The 13,114-nt window shown below is 38.3% G+C and overlaps 1 protein-coding gene across 4 annotated transcripts in view; it reads right to left on the bottom strand.

Annotated features, from left to right (window-relative positions):
• Kdm4c (lysine demethylase 4C) overlaps positions 1–13,114 on the bottom strand; it is a 209,741-nt gene that overhangs the window by 182,518 nt on the left and 14,109 nt on the right. For 3 of the 4 annotated variants that reach the window (XR_013049167.1, XR_001578650.3, XM_006981402.4), the window contains exon 3: positions 3,783–3,958. The exons of the other annotated variant lie outside the window; for it this stretch is intronic. Coding sequence is in view for 1 of the 3 variants with exons in the window: in XM_006981402.4 (XP_006981464.1) it covers positions 3,783–3,958 (176 nt within the window). In the remaining 2 variants the exon portion in view is untranslated. The remainder of the gene's footprint in view (positions 1–3,782; positions 3,959–13,114) is intronic. 4 annotated transcript variants of the gene reach the window in all.

Below are 13,114 nucleotides of genomic sequence, written 5' to 3'. Positions count from 1 at the left end.
GAATCAATCTAGGCTGGGCGGTGGTGGTGCACCCTTTAATCCCAGCACTCGGGAGGCAGAGCCAGGCGGATCTCTGTAAGTTCGAGGCCAGCCTGGGCTACCAAGTGAGTTCCAGGAAAGGCGCAAAGCTACACACAGAGAAACCCTGTCTCGAAAAAAACCAAAAAAAAAAACAAAAAAAAAAAAAAAGTATCAATCAATAATGAAGCCACCTCAGTGAGATAAACACAGACACCAATAAAATTAATTCTTAGTGAATTTATGTTCCTTAAAAGTAAAAAATGGGTAAAGGTACATGCCACCAAACCTGACCATGTGAGTTCAATACCCAGAACACAGTTTTAATGGAGAGAACTGACTCCTACAAGTTGTCCTATAACCACCACATGGATTGCCATGACATGTGTGTCCTTCACACACAAACAAAATAAAAATGTAATTTTTAAGTGAAAGATGGACAACATGCCAGAATAATCAAATGGACTAGTAGTAGTAATGATCAAAGATTCTCTGTGACAACAGAGTGAAAGACTTCAAAGATCAATTCTTCCCAGTTGTAGTCTCTCCCCAAACCCTTCCATTCTCCGTTCCCACACATAAATCCAAGAGGGCTGGAGATTGTATGTTGGGCAAGCATTCAACCACTGAACTGCATCCCCAACCCTCTCACCAGTATTCTGCCTCATTATGCATACAATAATTGTGTGGGGGAGATACATATTTCTATATCTGAGATTTTAATGATGTGGGTTTTTTTGGGTTTTTGTTTTTAAGAATGAGTCTCACTATATAACCTTATATGGCCTGGCACTGACTATGGAGATCAGGCTGGCATTGAACTCAGAGATTGATCTACCTTTGCCTTCCTAGTTCTGAGATTAAATGTATGTGACAGCACAATAGTATTTCCCATATCTGGCTAGCATGTATTACTTCTATATCTGGTTGAAACTTTTGAACCTCCTTCAAAATCTATCTCAAAAGCACATACAAAATGAAATTTCTCCCTCCCTGGTTAAATATCACAAAGGTTATACATTCATTAAAAGCCCAAAGCACTGTGTACCTTTCCCATGGTACAAAGATATGATGCTTATCAAAAGTATGATTTTTTTTTTTGTTAAATTCATTTCTTTACTGTATGTGTGCTCATACAAGTGTGCTACATGGAAGTAAGAGGAAAATTTGTGGTAGTTTGTTCTAGTAATAATCATAGAATTCTATGGCCATCAAGATGTCTCAGTAGATAAAGGCAGTTGCCTCAGAAGTCTGAGGACCTGAGTTCCATTCCTGGAACCAACTCTACAAAGTTGTCCTAGACCACCACACAGAAACTATATGGCACATGCATGCTCACTCAAACACAGACTTATGTACACACACACACATATGCTAATAAAGTTTCTTAATAGTTTGAATGATAAGGTACTCAATCTATAATGAAAGTCTTACAATATCAATAAGATATAAAAGAATGAAAGTTTACTAGCACTTTTAAAAAATTCAAAATTAAATTTAAAATTTACAATTGCTATGGAGTATCAATCAGAAAGTTCTGCACTAAAAATATAGAAGGAAAGACTCCTCCTCATCTGCTTACTAAGCCAAATATGTGCGCGTGCGTGCGCGTGTGCACACACACACACACACACACAATTTACCTTTATGACTCATCAGCTAAATTCATCCAAAGACTGTTTCCATTCACAACCATGCAAGGAACTGAGACAGCTGTTTTTGATTGCTCTTTGAGGTTTGTCAGAATGGGGGATTTTATTGCTGTCATTCTAAGATTGAGCTTTACTCTAAGACTCCACAGGACGAGAAAAGAAAAGCAGGAGTTGGGGCACAGTCAGTTTCAAGAGACTTTTAGATGACTTTTAACCTTTAGATGATCCTTCTGCCTCCACTTTTAGAAGCAGGTATATAATGTCACCACACCAGGTTTATGAGTACTGGTGACTAAATTTATGGTCTCATGCATGCTAGGCAAACATTCCACCAACTGCGCTACACCCCTAGTTGCAGGTTAAGGTTTTTATCTAGGACATCAAACGCCATACAACAAAAACTAACTGTGATGGTTTTTTAAAAATCCACAAATTCTTTAATAGTCTTCTCTTCAAGAAATGAAATTTTTCTGGGTTTGGTAGCATATAGCTATAATCCCAGAATTGGGGAGATTCAAACAGGAGGAGTGCAAATTCAGTGTCAGTCTAGGCTTTATACTGACAGCCTATCTTCCTGTCTCAAAAACAAAAGTAAAATCTCATTCTCTTCTCCAGTATAAGCTGCACCTACTCAGTTTCTCTGGAAGAAGCCAACTGCCACTATCTGAACATTCAGGGAACATTGCCAAAGAAGAAGCAGAAAGAATGTAGGATCAAGAAGATAGAGAAGAAACAAATATATGCCATCCACTAGAAAGGACACAGACATTTTAATCATGAACTAACTGCAGCTATGGCTAGCTACTCTCGGTCTGCATTGACCCTTTCAACTGCAAGTCAAGGATGGGGAATCTACTGGCTAGTGATGGATTTTGGAAAGAGGGCATCATTAACTTAGGATGTATACTGGTGAGCTTATCAGACTCTATTGGATATTTATAAGCCCATGATTGCTCAGACATCCCAGATTAAACTCAGCAGGTCACAAAACAAAACAAAAAGGCATGAACATGGAAAAGGGACCTATAGGAGGAGAGGGGAATAAAAAAGGTATTAGGGAGATAAAAAGGAGGTAAAGTACAAGAATACATTAAATACATGCATGAAATTTTCAAAGAACAAAATTAATAAAAAGAACAAATATTGAACTCTAAAAGTACATATACATGCAAAAGTACTTAAGAGAAAAGGACCAATGTCTGCAATTTACTCTGAAGTGTATTTTTAAATACGTGTGAGTGAAGCCAAGTGGCACACACCTCCCAGCACTTGGAGGCAGAAGCAAGATGATCTCTATGAGTTCTATGGTAGCCTGGTCTATAAAGTGAGTTCCAGAACAGACAGAGCTACACAAAGAAACCCTGTCTCAACTCCTTCCACCCATCCACCCACCCACCTCCCCGCAAAAAAAAAAAAAAAAAAGTGTGTGAGTGGATAGCAAGACTGGTGTCTGATGTAGAAAACAGTAATATATCTGTATTTCTATAGACTTGTAAAATTTCACTTAAAGCACAAACAGCAGGGACTTTAGCCTCATAGAAGGCTCTCACCTGGGAAAAATCTAGCCAAGCTCTCAAGCAGCAGCACTTCCAGTCAACACTTTAACATTAAATTTCAAAGAGACCCCCAAACTAAAATCACTCATCTATGACTTCTAAGTTCCAGACTTTGACAAATTATGAGCTAGCTTAAGGTACCAATTTTGAGAATTTGTTATATATCCATAGATAACTAATATACTATATACCTTCCAATTCATTCAAAGTTTTCTTTTGAAACTACTAATGCTCATGAAATTTTAGTCTTAACAAAATTATGAATAAAATTTTGCCCAAAGCTAAAGAGAATTCAAACCTTATGACAACTAAAAGAAAGAACCATTTCTAGATTTTGCAATAATAATAATAATGTGTAATAAATGTGGAACAATTTCCTTAGAAGTAAGTGAATGTGAGTAGGCCATCATTTGAAGAATAGAAACCAGAGATGAGGACTAGAGAGATGACCAAAGAGGTTCTTGCTTTGTATTACAAGAGTCTCTATCTACTTGGTTTCTTGCCATACTCAAGTACCTCTTTGGAAGAAATACAAATAAAAGCTCAATTGACTCACTTGCTACTGTTAGCCAGCTGCCTGAACTCCTTCACAGTCATGGCTTTTTTCTGGATGTTGTATTGAGTAAACAGTCCCGACTGCCCTGTGACCATCTGCTGAATTGGTGCTGGGATAAGCAAATTATCAATATCATCATAGCACTGTCTTGGCTTCCACTCCTTAGGAGGAATCACCTAAAAACAAAACAAAATGTTAACCAAAAACTATTCAAAACTAAATATTCCATATCTTTTATTTTTCAGAAGAATACAATTTAACATTTTCACAACATCTCTTAAACAAAAGTACTGTAAAAACTCAGGAAGACTTTGCAGTAAGAAAATAGGATTCGTAACAACAAAATTTACTCAATACTCACTACACTCAAATCTACACTTTATTACCTCATTTTCAGTGGTACTTCTAACAACTGATTTTAATTTGTAGGATTTTAAAACATAGAATGCCTGAGGGTAAAAGAGCTAGTGATAAGAGAGGCTAAGATGTCCGCTGAAACACCATGACAACAAAACAATGAACCAGTGTGTTACCTCTCAACAGAAGATGAAATGTTGACGGTCTCTTCCTCAAAGATCATCTTTACTGAATTTTATCTAAGTGTCTCTTTTTTATGTGATTTTATGTGATACAGTTCAGTAAACATTTGTTTAGTCAGTATTTTCTCTTTAGATCTCTTTTGCAATATAGTATATAATGGGGTTGCTGTGGTCATCTTGAGGACTTCCAAGTTTCTTGCCTTGCATGGACAAAAAATTGAATGTGTGGGAAGACCAAGACAAATTAAAAGGAAAGCTTTATCCCTCCTGGATGGGAGAGCCCTAAGGCTGGATGCTGGCTTGGGTATTTTGCAGGGACGCTGGTCTTCCCCTTCCCCCTATTGGTCCTGAGCCTTCCCATAGTTCTCCTCGAAATATTATCCATAATATCTTCTGGTAAAAAGAAGCAGCCATCTCAGGGAGGCCATTTTTACTTCCCTTGCCTTCCTCTGTCCCTCTAACTCCCCTTCATTGGCAAACAGGATGATAGCAAACTAGTAAATGCTAAAAGCCAGTTTTCTGTGAAGATGAGGGAAAGTTTGATTTGTAGCTTTTGCCTACTTCCATGGTATGCCTCTTCCAACATTGGCAGTACTTTTAGTTTTGTTTTGTTTTTCTGGTGTTTTCAGACAAGTTCTCATGCAACCCAGATTGGTCTTGAATTTGCTACATAGCTAAGAATGACCTTGAACTCCTGTTGCTGCCTCCGAAATGCTAGAATTACATGCATGAACCAGCATACCTAATAAATTTTTTTAAACTGAAAGAAAATAAAACTGAATTATTAGAAACCAAACCACAGAGGACTCACTAACCCAGGTATAAGAAGCAGAATGCTACTAGCACCTTTTCAAAATACATCTATCCTTATTCAAGAGGAATGACTGGTATTTATTGATAATGAAATTTAGTTTTTATTTGTGGCTATGCATCCCTAACTAGTAGGGTTGTTTTATTTAGTGTATGTAACATGTCTGCATAGTTTGGTGTCCGTGTATATGCATTAGGATACACATGCATGTGTATGTGGAGACCAGAGGTTGATAATAAATGCCTTCCTCTATTGCTATCCACATTATTTTATTTTCAAACAGGGTCTCTCATTGAGCCCAGAGTTCCTCTCTTCACCCTCTGCAGACACTTGAAAAGACAAAGCACATAATCACACATAAATACACACAAACATAAATAAAACTGAATCTTAAAAGAATAAGAAATATGAAGTATGCATAAAGCCTAGGGTTCTATCTCCAGCACCACATAAACCTAGCATGGTCGTACATGCCTGTAGACAGTAGAAGCATTCTTGGCTACATAGCAAGGTCAAGGCCAGCCTGGGATACAAGAGATCTTGTCTCAAAAATAAAACATAAAAAAATTGGGGCTTGAGAGATAGTTCAGTAGTAAAGAGCACTTACGGCTCTAGCAGAAGACTAAGATTCAGCTCCCATCACCCAATGGCAACTCACAACTTCCTATAACTCAAGTTTCGGGGGATTCAATGCCCTCCTTTGACCTCTGAGGTCTCCTACACACAAGTTGTACACATATACTCAAGCCACCCCTGAGTTTAATCCCTGGAATTCTTGGTGGAAAGAAAAAACTGAGTTCCAAAGGTTGTCTGACTTCTGCGGGGGCGCACACACACACACACAAAATAATAAAATAAAAAAAATAAAATTTTTATATTTTAAAAATAAGTATGCCAGGAATGGTGGCATATCCCTATAATCCCAGCACTTGGTAGGCAGAGGCAGGTAGATCATCTCTGTGAGTTCGAGGCCAGCCTGGTCTACAATCCAAGACAACCAAGGCTGTTACACAGAAATTCCTATCTTGGGATGGAGGGGTGGGGAAGTAAATAATAAAAGAAAGAAATTATTTCCTAGGAGTATTTTAATTTTTTTTCTTCAAAGTTTCTTTTTTAATATTTTTTTATTTTATGGGCATGTGTTGCCTGCATATATGTATATATACCACAGGAATTTCTGGTTTTCTTGGAGTTATGGAGAGTTGTATACTACCAAGTGGGTGCTGGGAACTAAACCAGGTCCTCTGCAAGTACAGCAAATGCCCTTAATCACTAAGACACCTCTCTAGCCCCCCAGGAATATTCTGAAACAATTTTCTAAAGATAAAACAAAGCATAAAATAAAATAATTACAAATGAAAGCCTGTCAGTTAGAGCTCTGTAAGTCTGAGGCCAGCCTGGTCTACACAGCGAGTTCTAGGCCAGTTGGGCATACAGAAAAAGACCCCATACTAAAAAAGAAAAAAAAAAAAAAAAAAGGAAGGAAGGAAGACAAAACAAAGCCTATAACAAATATTTCCTTTTGAAATAATCTTAAATTTTACCTTGTTTTATTGATATGCATGGGGGAAGAAGGGGAGTGGCAGACAAGTGGAGATCAGAAAACAACTTTCAGGAGTTGGTTCTTTCCCTCCACTACTTGTGGGATCCAGAGACTGAACAGTCAGAAGGTAATCAGGTCTATGAAGCAAGTGATTTTACCTACTGAGATAGCCTACCAATTCCTTTTTAAATCTGTAAATACCAAATTACCTCACACAGTTAGAAATCAAGTATAGCATATCTGGTCATTAAACAATTTCAAAGTTAACACTTTTATATTTAATGAGTTAAAGTAAAGGAAACCTATCTGCTATATTTCTATCAACTGTCTCTATCTACCTTCCAGAGTATACCAAAACAGAATTCACATTTTATATCACTGTTTACCCAAACCCAGACACATATTTCTTCACTCTCTTGTGTTTATGAAGCACATAGTGTACACAGCATCTGCTCTAGTGCAGTCTTTGTACATAAGTACTATAGGGGACAAATATTATACATTTCACATAAGAAGTTCATCATAATATCCCTACAACAAAACAAATTTTATACTTAAGAAGACTGTCAGTTTCTCAACTTGAATATCAAGTGATAAGTGATGTCATTCTGTATGCTGTGAAAACGTGTTGCTCTGATTTCTTGATGAATAACGCTGTTTGGCAAATGGTGAAACAGAATACAGTTAGGCGGGACATTCTAACTGGAGAGATAAGAGAGGAAAAAAAAAAGAGAGCAGGGAGACTCTGCTAGCTACCAAAGAAAAGGAGAAACAATGAGGATGTCATTCCATATGCTGTGAATATGTGTTGCTCTGATTGGTTGACAAATAAAGCTGTTTGGCCAATGATGAGGCAGAATAAGGTTAGTTGGGACATTCTAACTAGACAGAGAGGAAGAAGAAAGACAGAGCAGAGGAGACTCTGTTAGCCACCACCAGGAGAAGCAAGATGTAAAGTACCGGTAAGCCACAAGCCACGTGGCAACATATAGATTCATAGAAATTGGTTAATGTGCCGGGTGTTGGTGGCGCACGTCTTTAATCCCAGCACTCGGGAGGCAGAGCCAGGCGGATCTCTGTGAGTTCGAGGCCAGCCTGGGCTACCAAGTGAGCTCCAGGAAAGGCGCAAAGCTACACAGAGAAACCCTGTTTCGAAAAACCAAAAAAAAAAAAAAAAAAAAAGAAAAGAAATTGGTTAATGTAAGATATAAGAGCTAGCTAGCAAGAAGTCTGCCATGGCCATAATTTAAAAATAATATAAGGCTATAAGAGCTAGCTAGCAAGAAGTCTGCCATGGCCATAGTTTAAAAATAATAAGGCTCTATGTGTTCACTTGGATCTGAGCAGCTGTGGAACCACAGGGCCATGGGAGCAGGGCGGGACCAGGAAAACTTCAGCTATAATCAAGTGTGCAGACAGTCAAGATTATTTGATATCTATACTATATAGTATCCATATCTATATTATATATCTGTACTATTCATAGTATCATGGCAGTACTTGGAATGCTGAAATACAGAGGCAGAATAATTAAAAGTTCAAGGCCAGCCAGGACTATATAACAAGATTTTGACAAAAAAAAAAAGATGTGTGGCTGGAGAGATGGCTGCTGTGGGATGTTGTTCTGTATGCTGTGAATGTGTGTTGCTCTGATTGGTTGATAAATAAAATTCTGATTGGCCAATAGCCAGGCATGAAGTATAGGCAGGATAAGCAGACAAGGAGAATTCTGGGAAGAAAAAGGCTGAATCAGGAGTCACCAGACAGACACAGATGAAGCAAGATGACAAGGCAAAACTGAGAAAAGATACCAAGCCACATGGCTAAACATAAATGAGAATTATGGGTTAATTTAAGTGTAAGAGCTAGTCAGTAATAAGCCTGAGCTAATGGCCAAGCAGTTATAATTAATATAAGCCTCTGTGTGTTTATTTGGGTCTGAGTGGCTGTGGGACTGGGCAGGACACAGGAAAACTTTCAACTACACTCAGGTGTGATTGTAATCCTAATTAACTTTATTCTGTTATACACCATCAGAAGTATCATAGGTGTACTCAGTGTTCCTGACGCTCCCTTACAAGGGTAGCTGCTGTTTCCTCTTCTAGTTATTAAACATGACATCTTACCACTAGACAGTGTACTATTAGTAGACTAAGGAATATTTTAAAAAACAAAAAGGGAGAAAACAAAACAAAGGACTTCATAAAAAGGTCAAATAATGAACGCAGTGTGGTGACACACAACCCATCACACTATCACTCAGAAAAGGAGGCAGAAGGACCAGGAAGTTCAGAGAGCTCAAGGATATCTGGGATATATGAGAAATCTGTCTCAGAAAGAAAAAAAGATTAGATAGGTAGGTAGGTCAGGAGGAAGGGAGGGAAGGAGGGAGAGAGGGAGAGAGGGAGACAGGGAGGGAGACAGGGAGGGAAGAGGATAAGGAGAGATAGATAGATGGATGGATGGACAGACGGACGGACAGACAGATCTGGAGAGAAAGGAAGGAGTGATCTCCAGCTTTTCTCTGGGCAAAAAAAGCCCAAATTCTTGATAAGCATCATATCATAACATGTTCATGACTAATTATGTGCACCAAATGACTCTGAAAATATAACACCTTCTGCTCAAAGAATGATCCCCCCACCTTTACCACAAATGGTAATCTGGAAGTTCTGAGGTACCACTGAAAAAGCAAATTCTAAACAACTCTTACATTTACTTATTCTGCATATGGGGGTGGTGGAAGTAGAAGCATGGGGAATGTGCATATGCCACATAGCATGAAGTCAGAAGACAGCTACTGGCAGCAGCCACATAACAAAAGGAATGACCTCTGGGGACAAAATGTCACAACCAATAAAGAATTGCAACGTAGTCTTTGGCACCTTACTAAACATTCCTATGACACTAAGCACATCATTTATCATTATTTTTTAAAGATATAATTGCATATCTTTAAGAACAAGAATAGATGTGACCAGCTGTCTCACATCCCTGCCACCATGATGGACTATATCCTTAAACTAAACCAAAGCAAACTATTTATTCATTCATGAAATTGTTTTGTCAGACTAATCATCACTTTAAGCCCATCTTCACTTCACATTGCAGGTAGAATAAACCCCCTGATGCATTACCTTGGTGGGGTGTGACCCCAACACTTAGCAAGAGCAAGTTTGAATCTAGCCTTGGCTACAAAAGACCGTTTATTTAAAGAAAAAAAAATTAATAGGGGTGTGTTGTGAAATATTATTTTAAGGTGTGTTACATTTGTTTATGCTGTGGAACATTTGTTTAATGATGCAAAGATGTGTTGCATTCTTTTTTGTTGCATTTGTTTAACTCTGTAAAGCTGTGTTACTTTGCCTGTCTAAAACACCTGATTGTCTAATAAAGAGCTGAATGGCCAATAGCAAGGCAGGAGAAAGGATAGGTGGGGCTGGCAGGCAGAGAGAATAAATAGAAGGAGAAAAAGAGGGATCGGAAAGCAAGAGATATCAAAGAATGAGAAAAGAAAGGGCCAACCACACAGCCAGGCACAGAATATGAAGGAAAGGAAAGATATACAGAAATAGAGAAAGTTAAAAGTCCAGAGGTGTGGTGGTATAGTGTTCCCCAAAATATTGTGCACCCTAATAACCTTATCTGGGGTCAGAGAACAGAACAGCCACTAGATATAGATGCCAGAAAATGGTGGCACACACACGCCTTTAATCCTATCACTTGGGAAGCAGAGATCCATCTGGATCTCTTTGAGTTTAAAGCCACACTGGAAATAGCCAGGCATGGTGACTCACGCCTTTAATCCCAGGAAGTGATGGAAGAAAGCAGAAAGGTATATAAGGCATGAGGACCAGGAACTAGAGCTGATTAAGCTTTTAGGTTTTTGAGCAGCACAGTTCAGGTGAGATTGATTTGGATGAGGATCCAGAAGCTACCAGTCTGAGGAAAAGGGATCAGCTGAGGAACTGGAAAGGTGAGGTGGCTGTGGATTGCTTGTTCTGCTTCTCTGATCTTTCAGCATTCACCCCAATACCTGGCTCGAGGTTTGTTTTTCATAAGACCTGTAGATGTAACCAACTGTCTTATTAAATAATAAGAAACACAGAACCAATGTAAAAGAGAAAGCCAAGAGGTCAGAGCTCAGAGCTAAAACCTCACCCTTCCTCCTGCGGTGGTCCTACCTCTGAAAAAGAGCTACTTCCTGTGTGTTTGTCTTTAATATAGTCTTTCTGTTCTGCCTTCTCATTGGTTGTAAACCCAAACACATGACTGCCTCGTCACTGCCTGTAAGTACAGCCCTCTAGGTCTTAAAGGCGTATGTATCCAATGCTGGCTGTATCTCTGAACACACAGAGATCTACCTAGGTCTGTCTACCAAGTGCTGGGATTAAAGGCGTGCGCCACCACTGCCGCACTCTTGCTACAGCTCTAATAGCTCTGACCCCCAGGCAACTATATTTATTAACATACAATTAAAATCACATTTCAGTACAAATAAAATACCACGATAAAGACCATTTAAGATTTGTGCTACACAGAGGTGTGGGGCGGGTGGTTTTTTGGTCTTTCTAATGGGTTTTGGGTCTGGGATAATTTTCATTGTTTAGGGGGGTTGGTTACAAGTTGTTGTCAAGAGTTAGGAAAAAGGCTAAGTAAGCAAAGGAGATTAGATTTAAGGTTCTTGTTTAAAAAAAAAAAGAAAGGAAGAAAGAAAGAAAAGAAAAAGACAATTACTAGTTTTAAATAATTTACATTGGATTGGATTGTTTAATATTGTATACAAATTTGAAATTGATATTGTTAGAAAACGCTATATGTATATTTTTAATCGTATTCATACCATTCATTTAACAATGTAATGCAATTTTCTGATCCTTGAATGTTATTATTATCAACTATTAGGATATAAAGAAATGAAAGTTAGTAGTTAGACATTACAATAGAACTTGTAGTCATATTAGATATGTTTTAAAAATTGAGCAGAGATGTTTTGGACAGGTCATCTTCAAACCCTTCAGAGATCTACAGAATATGGCATTTAAAATGTTTTAATAACTTAGAAAATTTTTCTATTTTGAGACATGTCGGCTCCTGGCAGTACCAATCTACAACAGAGAAAATATGGGCATTGAAGAAACTGCATATGGAGTCAACTTTCATTGTGGCAAAAGTTAGCCACTGGACAACAAAGTATCCTCGAATCAACAGGAAAAAATGGACAGACAGAACACGAAAGAAAGGACTACTGATTCTTGCCAAAACAAGTGTGGTTATGGCTTTATCAAAAGGCATCTTCTGAGGCCAGGACAATATGGCCCCATCCCTGAAGTGGCCTTCGCATCCGGAAAAGGTACGGTGCCCTTTTCTTCGAAGGCAGCTTAACAGGCAGAGGGCCGATGGCTTCTGTTGTGCAATGGAACAGCAGCTGAAAGCTCACGCCTCTCGATAGTTGACTGGCATTTAATAGAGGGATGTGCAGAAGAAGGGGATGTTGAGATGAAGCCATATATACACAGCCAAGAAGAATGGACAGCTGAATTCAAAAACTGTCAACAATTTCAAGAATTTAAAATCCTGAATCATGACAGGACACTAGTAGAAGGAATTCAGGTGTTTCTGGTACATGGACTGCTCTCACCCAATGTGAGGTTGAAGTGTTGACCTTATGTACATCCTACTTCACAAATGAGTCTGTCAGATACGCTAAGCCTGTAGGCTGAAGATGATGCCCCAACACTGTAGAGAAACCTCAGGTGACTGTCCAGGCAGCTGACTGTTTCTGTCAACTCACAAATTTTTTGGAAGTTGCTTGCATGCACTTCCTGTTTTTATTTTTGTTAGCTAATATTATTTCCTTCTTGGATCTCTGAGGGAGTTGAAGATTAGTTAGTTATAGTTGAAGATTAGTTAGTTATAGTTGAAGATTAATTAGGATAGAAAGTGAATTAGATACATTTTGGACTTACCAAAATAGGATAGATAAGAGAATTATTTTCTCTGATTTGTCAAATACAAATGGACTAGACATCGTTTAGGTATTTGTTACTTGTATATATTGTATATAGTTATTGTACTTTTGTATATAGTTTTTCTTTTGTTAGTTATAACCTTTTGCTTTTTTTTCTTTTTACTAAAATAGAAAAGGGGAAATGTGGAGGTATTCTAATTGTACTGAAATATGATTTTAATTGTATGTTAATAAATAAAGTTGCCCGGGGGTCAGAGCTATTAGAGCCATAGACAGAGTGTGGCGGTGGTGGCGCACGCCTTTAATCCCATAGATCTCTGTGTGTTTAGGGATACAGCCAGCTTTGAAGACATATGCCTTTAAGACCTAAGGGGCTGTACATACAGACAGTGACGAGGCAGTCATGTGTTTGGGTTTACAACCAATGAGAAGGCAGAACAAAAGACTATGAAAATATGGACAAACAGG

Source organism: Peromyscus maniculatus, chromosome 2 (assembly GCF_049852395.1).
Source record: "Peromyscus maniculatus bairdii isolate BWxNUB_F1_BW_parent chromosome 2, HU_Pman_BW_mat_3.1, whole genome shotgun sequence".
Taxonomy (NCBI): Eukaryota; Metazoa; Chordata; class Mammalia; order Rodentia; family Cricetidae; genus Peromyscus; species Peromyscus maniculatus.
The sequence above is the reverse complement of the archived record's forward strand: the minus strand, read 5'-3'. Positions and strand labels throughout refer to the sequence as shown.